This window comes from Apis florea, unplaced genomic scaffold (assembly GCF_048593485.1).
Source record: "Apis florea isolate Af1SG1 unplaced genomic scaffold, ASM4859348v1 contig_3517_pilon, whole genome shotgun sequence".
Classification (NCBI taxonomy): Eukaryota; Metazoa; Arthropoda; class Insecta; order Hymenoptera; family Apidae; genus Apis; species Apis florea.
In genome coordinates, this window is record NW_028256778.1 from 2,416,006 (window position 1) to 2,440,610 (window position 24,605).

Here is a 24,605-nt window from a genome sequence, read left to right on the forward strand (position 1 = left end):
TAAAAGCGTACTCTTATCTAACAGTACAATGTCTGATCAACACCAAATTTATCAGGTAGCATCGACATATTTATATTATTATAATCTTTGGCAGAAATTATTCGATTACTTTTTAAAATCTATAAACAAATTTTTATATCTCAAACAGGCTTAAATGAAAAAGTTATAAAAAGCAATTTTTATTATTTTCTTTGTAATTTCGATCAATTAATTTTTTTTATATTTTGAAGATATCTAATTCAATATTTAAATTATAGATAATACTTATTATTATTTATATTATTATATTATATTATTTGTCAAATATTATCGAAAATAAAATTTTAATACAAAAATTAAAAATTTTATATTTAGTTTATATATATAAACCAATTTTATTATATATTACATATAATAATATAACTTTGATACATTAAATCGTAAAAATGTTACTAAAATTAGAAACTGCCTCTTTGAAATACTATTACTATCTTTGAAATTCTATTTTCTTATTTTAATAGAATATTTATTTATTTTAATATGAATATGAATTGGTATCTATTAAAATATAATATATTTGAAATATTAATTAAAGAAAAATTTATTTGTAAAAATCCTGTATCACTCCAAGAAATAAAAATATTTATTTTTTATTTATTTATTTAAAAAATCTCATTTAAATCAATCTTATTGATACGAAGTCCTTTAAGAAAAATTTGAATTAAATTGGTTAATTTCAATATATTTATAAAAATAATAATAAAAATAATATTTGCTTAAGTGTCACATCTAAGCAATATATATCATATGGAAATTATTTTGAGAAATTCATATTTATTAAATTAAATTATAAGTGAAATTAAAAATTCAAAAAAGTATATTAGATTGGTTTAATTTGTAACTAGAATATTATAATATTATATCTTAAACAAAATAATTTATATCAACTAACTTAAAATTCCTTAAAATAATATGAATTACAGCATAATTTCATTTCGATTTTATCGATTGAATTTACACCACTATAATTCTCAATCTTCCATTTATTATTCACGTGGAACGTATCTATAATAAAAAATTGAGACATTTTAAGAGATTATATACTTTCAATAAACGAAAAAAATATAGCTATCATTTTTTAGGAATTTTTTTTAAGTACTGATATTAAAAGCTTTTTTGCAAAGATAAGCAATATTTTCTAAAATTGAAATTTTTCGATATGAATCGCTCGCAGGAGATAATTTCTATATCGATTAATGCATTAAAAATTCAATGATTCCATTTGAAAAATTAAAATTGATATTCATATGATCTTTTCGATTTTCAAAAAATTTATTCATACTACATAATATATTTCTTTATATTTTAGATAATTTTTATAAAAATATTTCTTTTATTACTCTAATCTATATTTCATCATTTCCATTTGAACGAAACAATAATTGATATTGTTTATTATTATCTAAAAAATTAATTTTCTAAACTAAAAAATCCTCTTCTACACACATAAAATATATAATATATATCTATTTGTATATCAATTTGTTTCAATATCATAATGGATATTTTTTTGACAATTTTTAAATATATCATTCAGAATTTTCACAATTTTCAATATTATATCATAATCATGATTTCTAATCTAGGAAAAATTACAACAATCAATACACATTTAACAATCGTACATAAATAAAAATAACACACAGAAAAAGAATATATAACATATTTTATATCGTTTATATAAAATATACAAAATCCATCCATAAAATGAAAAATATATATCTGCACAAAAATTTGCAGTCTACTGATTATTATTTTTTACAAATTTATTCTCCCTGTCACATATATTCTCTTTTTTATTGAATTCAAAGAGTCACGATTCCAATAAATAAAACGCGAGAAAATATTCTATCTTGCTCGATTTATGCCTCGTATTTTATTATTATATAGATCAAACGGGACAGAAGTTTGTTTCGCGAACGCGAGTGTCGTGTCGTCGAATGAAAAATGTATAGCTCATGGAGGAAGAAGGGATGAACAGATGACGTCCGTTTCAACGAATTTTCGATGGGCGTTTATGCTATATGCTATTAAAACGTAGAAATCGGAAGTTCAGTTCGAAGATAATAGCTAGCCTCGTACGCCCACGCGACGACTGCCGTGCAATTTCCCGATGCGGAACGATTCCCATTAATTTTCACTTAAACTGGCTTCTCGAAACCGCGCCCAGCTAACACTCTCATTGCCTTCGTCATTTAATTGTTTAATGAGTCGTGATTGCATTAGCAGTATCAACATGTTTTAGTACGTGCAAAATGTTTAAGTTATATATCTAATTGACGGAAAAAAATATATGATTTTTAGGAAATTTTTTTTAAATATTGTGTAATATTGTGTAAAGGATTTTACATAGGATGAGAAGATAGAAAAACTTGTAGAGGAAAATTTGCATTGTTCAATAAATTCTATCGTATGACTTTTTATATAAATACATATAAGTATAATTGTAAGTTGCATATTTTATTTAAATAATATAAATTTATGAATATTGATTGAATGAACAATGTAATAAAAAATACAAAAATAGATATTCGTAAAATGTTGCATATAAATATCGAAAATATTGTTTTTTAATTTTAATACTTTCTCAGAATAATGAATAAAAAAAATTAAGAGGAATTAGTGTACAAAAAATAATCCCAAAAGTTTTATTTAAAAAATGCACTTACAAATGCAAAATTAAATCGAAATAAAAACAACCGAATGTCTACAACAATAGAGTTTATTAAATAATATAAAATTTTCGTCTAACTTTTTGCTATGAGATGAAAAGATACTGTAAATTTTAAAGATTTCATTAATTTTTCAAAGACAAAGAAATTCTAATTTATTATAATGTATACACAAATTTTCATAAAATCAATATTTTTTATTGAAATCAAATTTTGATTAAGTGAATTTCTATAAGATAAAATTCATTGAAAACTAGTATATTTTTTAATATATTAATCAATGATTCTTTATAAAAAATATACGAACGTGTTTTCGATAAAAATTATTAATTTAAAAGATATTTTACGGTAAGTCTCTTATTTAAAAAATTTGATTATTAAAATTTGATTATTATTTGATTAAATGTTTAATTATTAGAACATCTATTTACATATGTGTCTAATTATAAAAATTAAAAAGAATCTCGTCTTAAGAATTATAGTATTTTCATTTTAGCTGTTTTTTCTTCTCTCTCTCTCTCTCTCTCTCACTTTCTCTGATCATTTATTCATCGTTTATACGATGTCTTGTCTATATTCTTTATTAGTGACATTCGTACTGCTTACATATATCAAAATGTCAGCATAATGTTAAAATGAAAGCATAATGTTTTATCATTACACATTACAAAAAATGTGAAATTATAAGTATATAAATTGTAATATAAAAATATATATATAGAATTGGCAAGTCAACTATATTTATAATACAAGATAGAATAAACAAGAAATTATAAATTGTGTTGAAATTATTAAATTTTAACTTGTTCGTTGTTATGTTTCATAACAAATGGCTTTCTTTAATAAAAAAAATATAGTTATTTGATTATTCAATCGATTATCGAGATATAGGTTAGGTTAGATGCTAGATATCAAGAATAGCTGATCTTAAGTCGATTATCCAAACTGTTATGTTTTGTTTCTAATAATTGTTACTATAACTTAAATATTATTGTAAAATTTATTGTACAAAAAGCTAAAAAAAAATTAAATAAATACTATTTTACATGTTCTTTATTTCACACATGTTTATAAGTTTTAAAAAATTGATTAATATCTTCTTTTTTTTAAAAATAGGTTAATACTTTTATTTTACAACGAATAGTGCTGTATCGCTTAACCCTATAAAACTGAGCATAATTTACGAACAATTTCATGGGGTCATAAAGTTCATTTATGTTCTTTCGCATGAAAGATTAGAACGCTTTGCTTTTTACCTACGTGCTCTCATTTAATTAAAAATCGAATAAAAACTCATTTCCTCACAGTGCCAAAATTTAGTTTAATGGAACTATGATTCAATTAATAATTGAAATGAACATTATATGTTTTTTTTTTTTTTTTGAATTTCGATATTCGAATTTTCATAAGTTCAACTTTCTTGTAGTAATGAAGTTTTCAGACTATAATTAAAGAAACATAATTGCGAATGGATATAATGGAATATTATTGACAAAATTTATTCATTTTTTTAGTTATGGAAAATATGGAATTATGCAACTAAATGGAAAATATTAAAATACTATTGAAGTACTTGATGTCATGCAGATGATAATGTCCTGTAAAACTTAGATAGTAGCCAAGTGATCGTAAATTATCCTGACTGTTCGCAAACACTCGAGATTATTTATAGCGAAAAATTCAGTAAATTATAGATTTCTATTTTATAATTTTTGCAGTTTTATTTTATTATCTTACATATTATACTTGTAAAACTTTATTTATTTTTCATTATATATTCATTTATTTTATAAATATAATTTAAATTATAATTATCCATAATTGTACATTTAAAATATCAATATTATTATTTAAAATAATAATATGTACAATAATAAATTTAAACGCAATACGATTATATAATTAAAGCCTATTAATATTATTAATATAAATAAAAGATTATATAGATTTTCGATTTTTTTAAGATAAACAATTTTAAATAGTCTATAATATTTTTTAAAATAATTTTATGAGAATAATATTCTATATATACTCACAAAATATTCTTTCTTAATTTAATAACTTAAAAATCAATGTAGATTAAACAGTTATAGCAATTAATAAAATAATTTACAATATGAATATCATAATATGATATAATATCATAAAATGAATTTAAAAAAAATATAAATACAGCTATTGCTTAAAAAAATATTTTCCATATTTTTGAAATAAATATGAACGATAAAATTTACTTATCAAAAAAAAATTTCGATTTTATTTTCGAAATTTAAACTACATTATTCTTAATTAATATGTATTGTTTTTAAACATATTAAAAACATATTCAAACATATTAAAAAATATAAAAATAATTTATTATTTTTAAAGGAAAATAAGAAAAGAAAATAAATGAAGAAACAAATAAAATAAAGCATTAATGTTTCTATTAAATAAAAAATGCGCATGATATGAACTTAAAACTTATTGAAGCATTGAAGCATTTTGTAATTGATTATAGTGAAGACTTTTTTTACAAGCTCGCAAAATTGTGTAAAAAAAAAGTTTTTATGTATAAAAGTTTTGATACAGTGATGATGTAATAATCTAAGTATTAAAGAACCATTATGATAAATAAGCTTCTTATACTATATTTTAACATTTTTTCCAATTTTTTATCTCAAACTGACTGAATATAAAATTTTTTTAAAAATATTTCTTAATACAGAACAAAGCAAAAAAATCATATGGTCGTAATGCAAAGTAGAACATTTTAATATAAAATAAAATACTAATACATAAAATAAAAAATCAACATTAAAATCATTAGACAGAATAATGATCACTATTCTGATTTTTATAAAAATTAATTTCAGATATTATGTTAATTTATTATAATTATTTAATATTGCAATTAATTGATTGTAATTTTTTATCCACAATCATTTATTTGAACAAATTTAGTTTAAATTATAATAAATAACATAATAATTATCATATGCTAATTGTTCATTTTCAAAATTATTTTTATTATTAGAATAATAGTTAACATTTTTTAATAAAAAGAAAATAATATATTTATTTATAATTTTTGTTCATTCAAAAACTAAAAAATTTGTATGTTTATATCTAAGTTTCTTTCAATTCTAATATTTTCTTTTTTATATTTTTAATTATGCATCATTATATTTATTATTCATCTTGATAATTATTTTATATAAAATAACAGTTTTAAAAAAATAAGAATTATATAATTTTTAATGATTTTAAACGAGATTTTAAACGTTTTATCTATTGTTTTGATGAAAATAATATTTCAATATCTTCAAAAAATCGTATTTTCCTTCATAGCTAACACTAAATCTTATTTTCTTATAGTCAAAGATCCATTTAATCCATTTTTTTTTTTTCAATACAATTTAAAACCAAGCATTCCATTTTATCTTAGATACTAATAAATCCATTTTCTTATTAATAAATTATACAAAAGTTTCACAATATTTAGGACAAAGTTATTAATGACATAAGATTAAACAATTAATATTTCAATTAATTTATATCTATATTCTTACAAATCCAATATCCAAAATACAAATATTCTCTATAAATAGTGTATAACAAATTTTTTTCATATCAATATCTTGAACGCGTTTTGGATTTTATAAAAATCTTTCGTTTAACGATCGGCGTTCCGTTTCAATAGTTAAACATCACCCTAACTTTCTACGGACCGGAACATCGGACAACCACGACAACCTTATCGCCAATACCATCGAGCAAACAGCAATCGTTCTCCTATCCCTCGAATGTGAAGGTTGCTCGAATCGCATCTCGTTACACCCGAGTCACCAAACCGACTAGCGAGCCGCATCCCTCGATAACATTTAACGTTCACGGATCGAGCGCATTCGCTGTCACGTACAGAGGAGGTATAGTCTATGTTGCCGACGAAGATCTGCTGAAAACAGAACCATCTAGTTTACCGTAAGTTATAGAATCTCTTCGTATATAAATTGTGTTAATTATAAAAGGATACCGTTCATTTCAATAATTTTGAAATATATTATCAAGGTTGTTATTCTGAACAACTTTTCCCTATAAATGTTATTGGCCTTAGTTCTCGAAATATTTGCAAAAAACTTTTGGAATATATCTTATAAGTATCCATCATGGCGTGAATGATGAACAGAAATTGTGATAAAATTAAATTAGGGGCTGATTGATTAAGCATAAGTTAATTAATTGTTACTAAAATAATGTAATATTGTATCCATATATGCTGTACATATTTGGAAAATATGAAACATAGTTGGAAAATTATTACCGAAAAATTGACTATATAAATAAATATTTTATGTTTTCAGTATAATTACATTAGTGTAAATATTAAATGAATTTTTTAAAGTTATACGTAAGTTATTTAAGATCATGAAAAACACTAAAAATGAATTGGAACTGACTAATAAATTTCTTATATGTTTTCTTATAATCTAAATTTTATATTCAAATTTTTTTATAAAACATTTTTTTAATTCATTATACTTATAATAATCAATTAACCCCGATTATAGAGTTAGTTGATTAACACTGAGAAAATAGAAGGAAAACATTAAAATAACATTAATTAGATCGTTTAATTATTTACCCGTATAATCGAATGTATAAAATTACATTTATTAAAAATCTAAAAAAAACTAAAAAATTCACGATCTCCCTTATAAATGATTAATGAATTGCGCAATGAGAAGATCGAAGAATTTGATCCATATTTCAGGCTTAAAGTGAAATGGAACGGAAAAGATCGCGGTTCCTCGAAGACTATAAGAATCAACTTGACAACGTCGAAAATGGACACGTGCGGCACAAACCACAACAAAATCACTCGATCGCATTCCTGCGCCAATGCGGAAACGCCTGAGGACTGCGAATCCAGCTGCGGGGTCGCCAGTGGATTTTATAGGTGGCAACGTTTTCCTTTCCTTTCCTTTCACGTCAACGCCAACGAAATCCATTTGGAAAGAGCGTTATTTTCGTCTTCATTTTCGAATCGTTTTGAACGAAACATGGCTCTATAGGTATTTCTTCGAGTATCACATCGATCCGCTTTTCAGCAGAGGCAACTTTTCCGGCCAATGCATGTGGAGATGGAACAAACGGTCGAATCAAGTTTCCATGATGTCCGATCATTATCCTACCTGCTCCCCGGATTTGTCGTATTGCCCCGACAATACGTGCGACGAGCTCGAACAATTGGATCCTCGGATTTGCCCGCAGGATTGCACGGTCGAACGTAAGTTTTCAATTTTTATATTTGATTAATATTGTGAATTCTTAATTTTTTTAATTACTTTTTAAGTTATCGATAAGAAAATCGAAACAATTGTTTTCGTTGACTAAATAGTGTTGTTTCTGATGCAGAATTTATTTTTAAAGAATAATTTAATTGTAATTGTCATTTGACCTGTAATGTATTTCAATTGATATTCTTTATCCGATTATGAAAAAAATTCGAAGTAAGAGTAATATTGAAGGTAATAAGTTGAAATATTGATTATATTCAAGGAAATAACATTTAATTCTTAATTGTAAATTTGTTCTTTAAATAATTTTCAAAATATGTATTGAATGATAGATAAATATAATAATAATGATAATAGTAATAATATCAATAAGAAACAATAATAAAATAACTAAGAAACAAGTTATTTTTATCAAAATAAAATAAAATGTTTGTTTTCGTTACATCATTATTAAATTGTTTATAATTTAATAAATAAGTTTCAATTAATATTTTTATATACCAAATATTCTGTTTGTTTTAGCATAAATCGTTTTAGAATTGTTATACGATTCTAGATATTATATAAATCCATTAGAAAATTATTACATTTTAATAAAAAATTGCCAATTTTGAAATTGTTCTTTATGAAAAAAAAAATCTTTTTAAAAAATAAACATTTATTTTCTTATCTCCATATTAAATTTTCTTAATTTTGTACTCTAATTTTTGAGTTGAAGATGGAGAATAAAGTGATAATAATTTTTTCTGTTTTTCTTTAATATAATAAAGTTTGCAAAAATTGAGATAATTTTATCTCAAAAAATTGTTATTGTGATTTATTTCCTTTAAAAATTATATTTTTTTTTCTTTTGCTTTTTATTTTATCACATTTCTATAAAACTTTTTTTTTTTAATAACTTGTTTCTTTTTAATAACTTCTTTTTAAAATAAATCGCAACAAAAATTTCCTAAGATTCATAAAATTATTTGAATTTTAAAAAGTTTCAGAAAAGATCATTATTTTATCTTTTTTCCAAAATACAAAAAAGAAAATATTAAAGAAATTTAATATAGGGATAAAAAAAAAAATAATCTTCTTATCCTTTAAAATGAAATAAATAAATTATTGCACTATTTTTTTTCGCAGTAAAATTTTATGACTTTAATTGTGGACAAATATCTATAATTGTATATAAATGTAATTAATAATAAATAAATTTAATATAATATAATATAATATTAACAATTAATAATGTAATAAATGTCATAAATTTCAAGTAAAACGACGACCATCTAAATTATTGTGCAAAGCGTTGATATCGGATAAGGATTAATATAACCACATGGGAATATAATAAATAGAAGTGATAAATATAAGACAAATTTTAAATAATATTAAATATTTTTAATAACATATATTAAATATATATTATATATTTTATATTTGATACGATAGATTTTTAATATTTTTCTTATTTTTTTAATTTCCTCCGAATCGCATATAACGAATTTCTAAAAATAAAATATTATATATTTATTTTGTCATCTTTAACAAAATATATTTTTATTAAATTTAATTTTTAACTTAATTCTAAAACAAAAAGATAAATTAATTATTATCATCTATTAAATTAAACTGTTGTAACATAAAAAAGATTGGAAAACATAGAAATATAATATCTTATACATATAGAGTGTTAACATATTCATTATCTTTGAAAGGTAGTTATAAGTGATTTACATTTGCGCTAGAAAGGCAGGCAAACGGTGCAACACCATATTGCAGTGTCACTTGCGGTCGGGTTAATGAAAATTTAAAGACAAAATATTCGTATCAATTTAAATGCACGATTAATTATCATGGAATGTAATATAATATGAAAGGATATGTCGTTATTAGAAATTAAACTTTTTTTTATCGTGAAATATTAAAGATAAAAATTCATATAATTTACGAGCAAAAGTTTATCTGAAACAGGATACATTAATTATACGATAATTTCAAAATAAATCGTACGATAATTCATTTAAAATTATAAAAAATGATATACCATAGCGGATGAAATAATAATTGAAATCATGATTTCTGAAATTCAAATCTAATCAACATTTAAAAAAAAAATTTTCTTTATATATAATATTAGATATTTTTGATTTCTTTTTGCGAATATTATTTATAACATACGTTTTTTATTATAATATTTTTAATTAATCTTAGTTAGTTAATCTTTTATATAAAAAGATATATAAAATTGCAATTTTGCTTTGGACATCATTGAATAATTTATTATCATATTTTTAATTTAAAAAATATTGTTTAACGAAGATAATGTTCATTGAACTTAATCACAATCCTAAATTTCATTTTTGATCATTTAGATGTTTCTCAATATTATAATTTAACTCCATTGAGGATAAATGTTTCTTTGTCATGATATCTTGCATGTTTAGTGCTTATCTCGCTGTTATAAGCCTGTTTTATAGAACAAATATTACAATTTTTTTTTTTATTTTAAAACGTGATTAACGATCTCAATGATATGGTTAATTACAATATTTAATATCTTTTATTCATCTATGATATTCTGTATATCACTATTAAAAAAAAAATCGCTGAAGACTTTCCTATTATACTTAATATTAATGAAATCAAATTATGTTTAAAAGTAATAATAAATCATATCAAAAACTAAATTTATAATGTTTTAAAAATGATAGCTCCTTATATGATGAATATAAATAATATAATATACATTATAATTTACATAATGTGGTAAATTGATAATAATTTACATTTATAAATTTTCTTTTTTTACAATCAAATATACTTTTAAGTATATAATTTATATTACGTTAATATGCATTCTAAGATAATTAATCATGCACCTTAAAATAGCGTGAATATATCGTCTTTGAACTTTATGTTGAAAGATTAGACTAGATAAACGACACTGTATTGTATAGCATACATATATTATTATTCGCTTAACTGATCTTATATCTTGTTTCATCTAATATAAAATTAAATCCTTTATAAATTTAAGAAATAGACCTCAAATATTTTTTGCATATTTATTATCCAGATATCTAAAATTTCTTTCAAAAATATACTATGTATTTACTGTATTTATTATTAGAAGAAAGAAAAATATTTTTTTTACGAATAGCGAATTTTTATCTATTTCTCTTCGATTTGCTCGTTTCTTAATTATATTATAGACGAATGTGAGAAACATTAAATGTGATGATAAATTAAGTGAAAATTTTATTTTTCATATTTTAATGACTTATTTATAATATATATTGGAATATCGACGATTTCAAATCACAGATAACATTTGGAGAATTGAGAATAATTGTGTAGCTATTAAAGGGGGGACGCATAAACTGCCAAAAAAAAAAAAAGTTTTCGAGCGAAATAACAGCGGTTAAAATTTTGACGTTTTAGCGGATGTGCACTTCGCTGATATGAACAAAAACGGACGTGGAATCAAAAGTGGTTTAGGAACTTGCGCGTGCAACGATGTGTTGCAATGCACTTGCAACGTGGATCGTTTTCGTATAAAAGATACTGAGAAGGGTAATAAAGAGAGAAAGGAATCAAAAGAAGAGAAGGAGGGGAAATCGCAAAATCAAGAAGATGAAATTGTTGTGACCGGTGCTCGAAAAGGTTCGTAGGTTTTGATGAGGTGGAATGAAACAAATATTTTATTTATAATTATTTATAAAAATTTTTCAGATTTTTTTTAATGTAGAAAAGCTTTAATTTTTTTTAAATTTTCTTATTTGTATTATATCATCAAGTAAAATATTTTTTTTATAATTAATTATACAATAAATTTTATATAATTTTGTTATATATAAATATAATAATTTTTTATAATAATATATATACAACAATTTTCATAATAAACAAATTAGAAATTTGTTTGCAACCTAATCATTTTTTTTAATATATTCCAAATTTAAATTATATTTCAAATTTTTTCATCTAAAATTATTATAAAACTATTTAAATGGTAAAATATAATTCGCTTAACACAAAAATTAAATTATTGTAAATTACTGAACAATGATATCAAAATTTATAGTACAATAAAAATAATATTTTTTAAACAGTTTGCAACCAAAATTTATTAAAATTTTTTGATCAAATTCAATTTTTAATAATTTAAATATTACTATAGAAAGCAATTTTTATTCTATACTATTAGAAAACATGAATAAAAGAATTTTGTTTCAATGTTTATTCCACTCTTATGTTGATGGATTTCTGCTTGAAATTTTCAGGTGAATTAAAACCTTATTTCATTTTTTTTATGCAGCGTCTCACGGACCATGTGGACCAATTTGTATGATAGGCGTGATCGGAGGCAGTTTCTTTGTGTTGATAGTGATCATTGGTTCTTTCGTCACATCGAGATACAGGTAAGTATCATCGTCAAACTAGGAAACAGAGTAGAATATATACTGAATTAATATAAATTTAAAAAGAGATTTGATTGAAGAAAATTTTATATAAAACTCAATACAGAGATATATATTTTTTAAATATATTTGAATTATATATTTTTTATAATTTTATTTAATTATACATATATAATTAAATTAAATGATAACAAGTATATTTAAATATTAATTAATAATTCATTACGACACTTTTCATTACATATTTCGATTTAATTATATATATTGCTTCGTCAGTCCATGTAATTTAATTATAATATGTATTCCACAAATAATATCATTTTAGAAGCGCAGTTTCAATTGCAAAATATTTATTACAAAATTTTAATATCGAATAAAATTATCATAACTAAAAATTAACATAACAATTTATAGTATCAAAGAATCAAACAGATAAAATGCAATTTTGATGAATAAAAAAATCAACAAACTATAAATACTCCATATAGTATTACAAAAGAAAGAAATTGGAATCGAAACGTGGTTAAAGGTGAAACGTTCGCATTAAACTGTTTGCAAAACGTGAAAGCAAAACGTGACAGCTGGTCAAATTCTAGATAACTCTCGAACGAGTCCTTTGTACGCGAGTTACATGAATCGTTCGATCAACAACTAAATAAACGGTCTCCGAAAGGAGGAGGAACCAGAATGTGAAGCCGATTCTCAGATAGGTATTACATATTTCGATAACGACATTCGATCAACTGGTCTGCTTATCGAGCCCTTTCCAGTCAAACGTTTCTTTTGTCGAAGCCATCGTCGTAATTCCCCGCACTGATATTACGGTAGGATAACACAACTTTCAACTATCGTTGTCGAAACGAGCGAGCGTATAAGCGTATTTACGCATATGAAACAGCGCATATGAAATTGAAAAAGTTTCCTCATCGTATGCTTGCACTTATCTTTTCAGAAAAGCTTGCCAACCAGTGATGGAATTTGAAATGCCTCGATTTGTTTCGAAACTGTATCGTATACAAGATGTCTCAATTAATTTGATCAATATTTGAGAAATATTATTAAACTTGAGTTATATTTTATGAAATTCATGAAATTTAAAGTAATTATGCAAGGAAAAGGATTATTGATTTCGATGATCTTTTATTAATAATTGTCAATAACCTATTTTGAACAATTTTTTCTTACATGTTACGAGTTATAAAATGTATAAAATGTGTTAAGTAGAATTTATATTTAATGTTTCAAATAGATTTGATCTAATTTAAATTAGGATTAAATTAAATTAGACGTAATCTAAAATTAACTTAAATTTAAATTAAATTCAATACTCTAAATCCAAATATAATTAATTAAATAATTATTCAATAATTATTTGGTTGCATTGTTTTTAATAAATGTAATAAATTTAGTAATATTGATTTTATTCACGTGATAATTAAATATTGTAATATTAATTGATAAATAACTGAATATTATAATATGAATTCGAAAAATAAAACTTCTGTTTAATATCACTGATATTAAAAATTGGAAAAATTCTGAATAATTTGAATTATATAATTTATTCAAAATAGGAACAAATTATACATTAGATAATATATTATATGAATGATTATTTTAAAGTAATATCAATTTATCAAAAATTCATGGAATTTGATATTTTTAATTATATAATATAAATTGTAATTTTTGAAATTGAATTTTGAATAACTTGATATATTTTCTACATAGATATTATAATTGAATATGTTAACTTGTTTTAACTGCATAAAAATCCATATTAATATTGTGAAATCTAAATGTAAAATCTATTATTAGATTTATTTTGTAATATATCTAAAGAAAATAAGAAAAAAGATTTCAATAATTTATACGAAAAAGAAATTTATTGAATTTTAAAAATTTTTTCAAATAAAACATATAATTATATTCGAAATAACTCGAAACTTAAAAATTTTGAAATAAAAGTTTTAAAATTATTGAAAGTTTTGAAATGCTATTTCAATGATTACCAACATTCGAATAAATGTCTCATCGTTTTAAAGATACGAAGAAATTTAAAATTGCATTATTGCTGTCAGCAAATATTATAACAAATAGAAGTTTAATCTTCTCGATTTTTTATTCCCGATAGATAAATAGAATTGAAATTAACTTTAAAATATTTCCCTTTCAGACTGGCTGCAAAAGAAGCTCGACGAGAGGGGAAACGAAGAGTCGATGGTGATTCAAATGTTGTTGGCATACTATCCTCGGACTATGTTGACAGAGGAGATGGTTTGCTTATCGGCTTGGACACTTTCACTGCGGCGAATCGCCATCTTCTTCTTCCTAAAATGTCTCCGGTGAGTTCTCTCTTTTGTTCATTTTCACGATTTAATCTCGATTAACGCATCCCCACAATTCTAATCATTTGTTCGACTACTAATGAAAATATATCAAATAAAAGACATTGAAAAAAAGATTTTTACAAACTTAATATATAATTTTTACATATATCAATTGTCATCATTTCAGAGTATTTTTCGATTCCGATCGTATTTTTGCTTTCAACTTTTTAAACGATTCGTCACTGAAAGTTAGAATTCCAAGAAAGTCTTTCAGTAGAATTAATCATATACAGAGTGTTAATTAATTCGTAGAACAATTTTGAAGGATAAAAATTCTAAAGATCAAAATAAATACATATATAAAATTAATATCTAAAAATGTGAGTTAAAACTTATTTAATTAAATTGATATAGTTAAATAAATTAGTAATTTAAGTTTCTGTTAAATGAGGCGGAGATAGAGTGACATTTTTAGCATTTCATTACTTCGCTGACTTATTCTGCTTTGTATTTTGTTTCCTCTGATGCAAATTTAAATTGCCTAAAATTATATTGCAGATTTTTATTCAGAAACATATCTTGATATGCAATTACTATTTCACATATTGTATATGTTTTGCATATTTTACTCAAAAAGTATACATACACATACATACAATTAATAATTAATATATGTACATAATCTTATCTAATTAAAACTATGTAAATATTTAAAGTAGAATAAAATAGAAAAAAGTTATAAAATTTTTTTTATAGATTTATTTATAAATTAAAATATAGTTATTAATTAAAATGAAGTATAATTTTTTTAAAACATTTCTTATATTGAGACAAATTCCAATAAGAATAAGGATAAAAAATTTTTAAAAATAAAAATTTTAATTTGAATAAAATTTATAAAATATAAAAATAAAAATTTTTCTATTACAAAAGTAGATATTTTATTTATAAATTTTATAATATAAAATAAAGACTTCAAAATAGAATTATCGATATCATTGTTGAATTTTCTAATAATTCCGAAAACTTGATATTTTTGGAAAATATAAGTTTTATGAAAACCTAATTAATAAAAAAATTTATTACAATATATCTAATAATCTTATTTATGAATCTTTATTCGAATTCTTATAAAAAATAAATGAGCCAGTCTAAAAATTTAAATTTTTCGTTTTTAATTTTTATATTTAATAATTTTGTTTTTAGAATGGAACAGCAGTTAGACAGCAATTTTATTAATTATAAATTAATTATTTTATATATCGTAAAAAAACGTAAATCTTTATATTGGAGAATGCTTTGAAAAATTCTATATGATGAAAAACACAAGAGAAAATAATTTTTAATATAAAATTAAATTCAATATTATTGAATTGTTAAATATAAAATTTAAAAAAGAGAATAATAAAATTTGCTTATTACACAGATTATAAGATTATATATAAACTGTTTCAATATAAGATTTTTCAGCATTTATATTCATGTAACAAAAAAATTATTTACAGAAACATGTTTTATATAATAAATTTAAATCGAATGAATAACAAATAATGATAATTTCAAGAATAATTTGTTTTAGCAAAATTTTTCAAATTGTATTATTTATTTATTTTTTCTTTTTCATTATATTGTAAGAGACATTGACACAAATTTAAAAAATATATTAGATACATAATATTTTTATTTACACAATACCATATATAAAAAGTTTACAGTAATGGAAATAGTACATGTTCTAAAATCACATTATTAGCACGAATAGCACACATTTCTTGAACTTATCGTTCCCTAGAGATATCTAAGTACAAACTGTTGTACAACAATCGCCAATTAATAATATTAAAGATTTAAAAGACAGCATTATTACAGCATTTATAAACCTATAAATCCAATGTTTAGTGGCAGCATTGTATTCAAACTTTTGGAAACGAGCAGAATTTTGCAGAATAAGTATTTTGGACATCGATTAAAATATTTTTAAAATTAAAATTTTTTAATTTTTTATATTCAATAATAATTGTTATGTTTATTATATGTTTATTAATAATTTCATGAAATAAATAATCACAAGTTTAAGCATTATTATTTTCATTACTGTAAACTTAATAAGTAAAAGTATTGCATTATACTTTTTAAATTCATTTTGATAAGTCTTCTACCATATAAATAATATGTAGAAGATTAAGTGATATTGGTTTCTTTATTAAAATATTTATTATAGTTCATATGATCAACAATCATATTAAATTTTATTCATAATCAGAGTTCCACTATAATTCCAAACAATATTAGGATACTTATTAAATTACTTTTTTAAAATTGGATCTAATGTATTAAGTTATTTTGAAAAGATAAAATATAATCAAAGATCCTGTATAAGTAAATTACTGAAAATTAATTTAATAAAAGCCTAGTAAAACATTTACATCTGGTGAAAATAAGAGTTAATTAGAGTAAAGAGTTAATTAAATTCTTTGATTAGTTCATTCTAAGGTTTTCGGGCGCACAAAAATTCTATAAATGGTAATGCAAAGGCAACAAGCTGCGACATCGTATATTCTATTATATATTCTGGAAACGGATGAGAGTATAACCTCGAATTTCCAGAAAATTGTATAGCTAACAAGTTGAGGGAATTATTTTGTGAAACGTTCAATTTCCGATATTTTCTTTTGGATTTTAACGAAATAGAAAATCTTTTTTCGTTTACTTTATACATTATACAATATACATAGTATAATTAAATGGATAATTGATTATAATTTTAATTTTTATGTTTTATACTTAAAATAAACATGAAACAAGAAAAATGTTTTGCAGTATATTGAAATAATAATCTACTTGGATACCAAAAAATACAAAATATTTAGTTCGTTAAATTGTTATTTAAATTTTCAAAGAATAATAAAAAAAAATGATTTTTCATATAACAAAAATTATAAATATTCAGACATAAAAAATCCAAGATAAGAAACCATTAGTAGTAACAATATTTTACAATAATTTATCTTAATAAAATAAAATTTTTAAATAATTTTGCATGTTAAAAATTATTTTTTATTAATGATCAAAGTTGACTTTTTATTTCTTTATAAGATAGATATTTTATCATTTTAACATTTATTATTACCTTTCGCCAATTTTAATTACAATTTTTCCACAACATCTTGTAAATACGAGAAAATCATTGACAATTGACTTTTGTCGTGAAAAAACATAATACACGTAATCGTAATAAATAATTCAAATGTAATAATGCTGTTAAAAGAAAAAAAAATCAAAGAAAATTTTATATATTATCATTTATCATTTATCTTTATTTAAAAATAAGAAAAAGTTCCCTTTATTGAAATGTTTTCTCAGCCGGATCCAAAATGGGAGTTCCCACGATCGCGACTGACCATCGAGCAAGTACTCGGCGAAGGAGAATTTGGTCGGGTGTTGCGCGCCAAAGCGATCGACATAGGGGGAATCCCAGGACCCACGACGGTCGCGGTGAAAACATTAAAGGAAAACGCGTGCGCCTCCGAATTGGCAGACTTATTGTCAGAATATCAGCTACTAAAGGAGGCTCAACATCCGAACGTGATCAGATTGCTGGGCGCTTGCACCACACCCGGAGCTCCTGTCTACCTCATCATCGAATTTGCGGAGTTTGGCTCGTTGCGGTGAGTATGTACTTAAGAAGTTGCTACGCGTTCACAGACTATGGAATTCCGGCATAACAAAATTCCCCCGGCATCCCGGACAATAACCACGAGAAAACTGCGCGAGTAACATGCGTTAATTGAATTCTTCTTCTGTCTCGCGTTTTCATGGAACGCGCGAAAAGGAGCAGCGTCGCGACAGAAAAACGACGTACAGGCGACGTTATGATCGTGTCGACATGCATCTCATTTCATCTCGATTCAAGTTTTTTGAATTTGAATTTGAAACTATATTTTCAATTTTATATTTATGGTTTAAAATATTGATTACTTGTTGATCAACTATTCTTTTTTCTTTTACCATTACAATACAATTTATTATTATTTATTAATTACTTTTTTTTTGAACGAATTCTTAGGAAAAGAGAAAAACCAAATATTTTTTAATTATTGATAGGAAATATTTGACTAATAAAATCCAAAGATAAGATAGTTTTAACTTTGGAAATTATTAAAAGTTATACATTTTTAAAGATGATATGTACATTTTTTACTTCGATGCATATATATTGATTCCTTGGCAGGACTGATAATTCAGGTTTCTAATCTTCCTTAATATGTATTCCAAGATATTAATTGATAATTAAATTTTTATTTGTTCAAATTAAAATTAAGTTTATATTGGATTTATAAATATCTGAAAGTTGTTTTATTTTTATTAAATCTTTATCAATAATCAACGTTGAATTATATTAAACATTCGTAATTTTTCATATTATTAAATTTCTGAACTTAAAATTTATATTTTTAATTTCTATTCGTTAAATAACGATCGATAAGTACGAAAGTTTATCCCTTGATATAACTTGTTTTAGGAAAGCAATATTAATAAAAATATAAAACGAAATTTTTATCGCATTTATCAGATAAATTTTTATTAACGTGATACATTTGTTATTTGATTAATTTTTTTTTTTTAACACATTCTAAATATAATGAAACGAATAAAAATTATTATACTGCAAAGTAATACTTTCAATCAAAATTTTCCATGTTTTAAAAAAAAATTATTTCAATAATTTATGTATTTAGTAATTAAATTTCGATAAAATATCGATTTCGTATTCGTTTTTTAGAGAAAGTAAATTTATTGAACCATTTGCATTATTTTCCTTGAATATTACAATTGCGGGATACGAAAATTTTGCAGAAATTATTTAAGGCGTAATCGACATTTGGAATCCGAGGCAAGAATTGGTGGATGTTCGGCTTTATCTAACGTCACTGTTGGTGAAACAAATGGAACATCCGTTTACACAGTCACGCCACGCGATATCCTCTCGTTCGCTTGGCAGATTAGCAAAGGAATGGCCTATCTAGCCGACATTAAGGTAACCTCGTATCATATTGTATTATGTAGGCGTAGAAATTAATTTGGTGTCTTTATACCACTTATAATACCAGTTTAAATGTTTGAAATGTTCCACTTAGTGGGATATGAAGAGAATATAGTATAGTACAAATTGCTATAATTTAATCCAGATTATGCAGAATATGCGAGAAGGTTATTTAAAAAAAAAATAAAAGATTAAAAGATTTCATAATGATAACTTATATGATTTTACAGGAATTTTATAAAAAATACGGTAAATTTTATATAATATATGAAATTGATTTTATACAAAATTTTTATTAAATTTTATTTTTAATTTATTCTTAATATTTTAAAAGTTCTATTAGATATGATCGTAAGTAAATTAATTATTTCAAATAATTTCAGGTAATTTTATTTAAAAATTTTATTGATTTTAATGATTTTAATAATTTTATATCGATTTTATTAACAAATGCTTGAGTAATTTCGCAAATGATTAATCTTCTTAACTATCTCTATCAATTAATTTGTATTAAAATCATTAGAAGTGATAAATTTGAAAGAAAAAAAATATTTACTTATCACAGACTTTATAGTAAATCTTACAAAGAGATAAAAAGTATTATTTATTATTTAAACTTATTTGTATTCTGGCTTTATTTAATCAGTTTTATTATCTATTTAGATCATTTTAAAATTATTTAAAAAATATGTATTCTTAAATATCTATTGAAAAGTTATTGAAAACTTAATTACATCATTTTTTTTAATCAATCGTTAATTATACTTATACAACTAATAACTGAACTAAATTGAAACTCTTTTATTAAAGATAAGTTTAATAAAGAAAAGTATAGAGGAAAATTTTCCTTATTTAAAAAACTTCGGTGCACTTGCATTTAAGTGTGATTGAATTTATTTTTAATGAAATCTATAGTTTTTTTTTATTCAGCATGAATTAATTTCATTGTGAATAAAATAATATTACAATTAATATTTTTTGAAATATTTCAAATTTTATTATCATAGACAAAATTTCATAAATATTACTTTTTTTCTTTTTTTTTTTTTTTTTGGTCTTAGAATTTTAATTAAAATCCCTGGATAGTAATAATTGTAAATTTTACACTAAAATAAATGATTCTCACTATAAAGTAGCCATCTGTATCAGAATATATTAAAATCTTTGTAAGAAATCCAATTTTTAAATGTAATATTCTTAAATGAAATAAATATTTTAATGAAGTACAAATTTTCTAACTATATTCTAATATAGTAAAACATATCTATATCTATGTTTCCATTAATTATAACCATTTTCATTATTTTAAAAAAGCATCAAATTAATTTCTATCTTTAATATATTAATGAAAATTGAGATTAATCTGAATAGTTTACAGTTGGTTCATAGAGATCTCGCAGCAAGAAATGTATTACTCGCAGCCGAGAAAGTGTGTAAAATTTCTGATTTTGGATTAACGCGTGATGTCTATGAAGATGATGCGTATTTAAAGCGCAGCAAAGGACGAGGTATGTTTTTTCATCGAAATGGCTTTCGTATCAATCCTTCTTATTACGATCTTCATTCAATATAAAAATAATTTCGTAATTTTTTTCTCCATTATTCTCCAGGATTTTGTGAGAAAGTAATTTCGATCAACTAAATCTTTCGTTAATCCAATGCATAATATATTAGGTTATTATCCAAATTCTGCGAATTCTTTGAAAACTTGAAATATTTATGAAAATAATGCCATTAGATTTTTTTCAATTAAAATAATTTAATTTAAACGAAATTGAAAATTTATCTTTATTCTTTTATCTGAAGAGAATATAATTTTATTTATCATTAAACGTTTTTAAAAATAAATCGTCTCAATTTTTCATTTCATTTGTGATTTTTTAAAAAATACTATATTTCAAACTATTATTATATTACACAGGATAAAATAAATAATAGTTGATAGTATCTGGAAAATATATTGATCGAAAGTGAACTTTCTAGTTTAATTTATAGGGCTTCTTGACAGTTTTGGCAGAATACGGTCGAAATTATCATATAAAATTATATTTTCAATTATCTTGACATTACAATGAATGTTTTTTATTCAATTTTTTGTCAATGTATTTTGTAACAATAGCTTTGAAAAATTATAGCAATAACTTTTGAAAAATTAAAAAAAATAGTTTATATTTAAAAAAATGTAAATTATCAATACAAATTATTACAAGCGATCTTAAAAGTAGAATTTATAGTTAGTTAATGATCTATAATAACTCTTATTAATATTCGGACACTATAGTTAACGAGACATATTTATTATATGATATATTTGTTTAAAAATACTATGAACAAGTTGATTTTTTTTAATTTATTAAAAAAAATTGTGAGAATATGATAAAAATAGGAAATTGATAAAAATATGTGTATTTTATTTACTTAATGTATATAGCATATTTTTAGATAATCAGCAATAAGCTAAATGATTAAAATTTATATTACAAAAATATCTGATATCTAAATTCTGATATCAAAGAAATATATTAATTTAAAAAAAAATACATTTTTATTAATATTGTAAAAATATTAATATTTTGTGTAATATTCTTTTTTTTATTAATTTTTTTCAGGTTTTGATATTTAAGAAATAATTTTTTTTAAATAATATTATGTGTTTCCACTTTTTTTATATATAGATTTTAATTTTATTATTTAATATTATTATTATTAATTTTATTATTATTTTTATGATCATTATTTTATAAAACAAACTAATTGTTAATCAAATTTAAATCTTATTGAAGTCTAGTATTGAAGAAAAGATTATTGAAGAAAAGATTGCATTACTTTAATATAATAAATATTCTTTCATATAATTTTCAATTTATATTTTTGATCATATTCTTAATAAAATTTTACATATTTTAATTTTTATATATATGTGTTAATCATATTTTTAAATAACACTTTATTTCAAAATATTTATGATATAAATATTTTCATTAGAATCGATAAAAACTATCTCATCCATATTTGCAATTGAAATACGAAACCATTAAATTTCCATCACTCTTTTTATATGCGACTTTAAAGTTTTAATTTGAGACTTTTTGCCTATATTTTTTATTATTTTTATCTATCGGATCAAAAAGAAATGAAATTAATTTTATTTTATTTTATTAAATCTTACGTTTTTTTATTATATCTAATTTTATAAATAAATTCCTTGGTAAAAGTTATTCTTTCCTACCAACTCTTCTCATTTATGATTTTTTATCATGATTCTTTACAAGACTATCAACATTTTTTTTTCAGAAATAAATTATTAGTTAATTTAGAATATTATTTTTAATTTATTTTTTTATTTTTTGAATGATTTTTTTTTCTAAACTTTTATGATACAATTACTTTTAAATACATTTTTTTTTTTTGCTGAATTATTTCAAAGGAATCTCTAAGATTTTATCTTTGTATGATAACACATAAATTTAACATATAAATTAGTAATTCATCATTTGTATTTATTATAGATTTTCTTAAGATTTTGTTTTTGCGGATTTATTATTATTAATACTAGACTTTTATTACTTATTATTTAAAAGTAAAGTTAGAATTTATTTAATGACAATTTGAAAATTTTTGAATAATTTCACTACTTTTTAATTTATTTAACATTAAAATTTGTGAAGAATTGATTATTAATTATTTATCTCTGTTCATTATATTTTTCTGAACAAATGGTTAAAAAATGAAAAAAAAAAATTAAAAATTAAAATATAAAACTTTTTATTAAGATATTTCCGATAATAAATTGTTATTCTATTTATCTACACTAATTCTTTTTTTATAATTTTTTTTATTTAATTGTATTTTTTATTCAGATAACTTTTAATAATGTAATGCAATGAGATTTTTATTTAATTAATCTCTAATTAACACGTTTTTAGCATCATTTTCTATAAAATAATAAAATGCATAAAAAATTAAATTATGTTACGAAATAATATTTTCAATAAATATTTCCCATATCGTAAAAAAAAGGTTATTGCAATAATTTATACAAATAAATAAAAATTCAAGTTTTATCTTAAATATATAATAATTTAAGTAACTTTTTATATACAAAATCTGAATCTTTATTTTATTCATTTAAATTATTATTCTTCTATAACAAAAATTAATAAATTACACTAATTCAAATAATATTTTCAGCAAATATTTTCCATACTTTAAAAAAAGATTAAAAGATTTACGTTTTATTTTGAAAATATAATTTAATTATTTCATATTTGTTTTTTAATTTTTAAAAATTAATTTATTGCCTGCTAACTATATGATAATTAGCCATTTTACACGATAATAAAATTATGGACATTCGAATATTAATAAAAATCACTATATAATTTATCTATTTCATCTATGTTTTTGCAGTGCCGGTAAAATGGATGGCACCTGAATCTCTCGCGGATCACGTGTATACCAGTAAATCAGATGTTTGGAGTTTTGGTATTCTTCTTTGGGAATTGGTCACTTTAGGTGCATCTCCTTATCCCGGTGTAGATGTACACAATCTCTACAATTTACTCAAAGCTGGATACCGTATGGAAAGACCGACAAATTGTTCATTACAGTTGTAAGTTAATTGATAATGAAAAAATACGATTTTATCTTTTTATTGTATATATCGAGAATTATGAAATTGTATAAATTGACATGAATGACGAACGTATGCAAGAGTGCGACTGATTAGATAAAATAACCAATATCATAAAAATAAAAAAAGTGTATGAATGAAAAGAAAGGAAATCAAAAAGATTAAAAAGCAATTTATATAAAGTCAAAATATTGATTGT

At 22.2% G+C, this 24,605-nt stretch overlaps 1 protein-coding gene across 2 annotated transcripts in view; it reads left to right on the forward strand.

The window, feature by feature from the left end:
* Ret (protein kinase receptor Ret oncogene) overlaps nt 1-24,605 on the forward strand; it is a 65,030-nt gene that overhangs the window by 39,376 nt on the left and 1,049 nt on the right. Inside the window, exons 8-17 of one of the 2 annotated variants that reach the window (XM_012493938.3) lie at nt 6,394-6,674; nt 7,465-7,650; nt 7,802-7,980; nt 11,420-11,641; nt 12,297-12,399; nt 14,576-14,744; nt 18,093-18,397; nt 19,587-19,767; nt 21,152-21,281; nt 24,184-24,385. In XM_012493938.3, coding sequence (XP_012349392.2) covers nt 6,394-6,674; nt 7,465-7,650; nt 7,802-7,980; nt 11,420-11,641; nt 12,297-12,399; nt 14,576-14,744; nt 18,093-18,397; nt 19,587-19,767; nt 21,152-21,281; nt 24,184-24,385 — 1,958 coding nt within the window. The remainder of the gene's footprint in view (nt 1-6,393; nt 6,675-7,464; nt 7,651-7,801; nt 7,981-11,419; nt 11,642-12,296; nt 12,400-14,575; nt 14,745-18,092; nt 18,398-19,586; nt 19,768-21,151; nt 21,282-24,183; nt 24,386-24,605) is intronic. The other variant, XM_012493939.3, reaches the window with a different exon arrangement.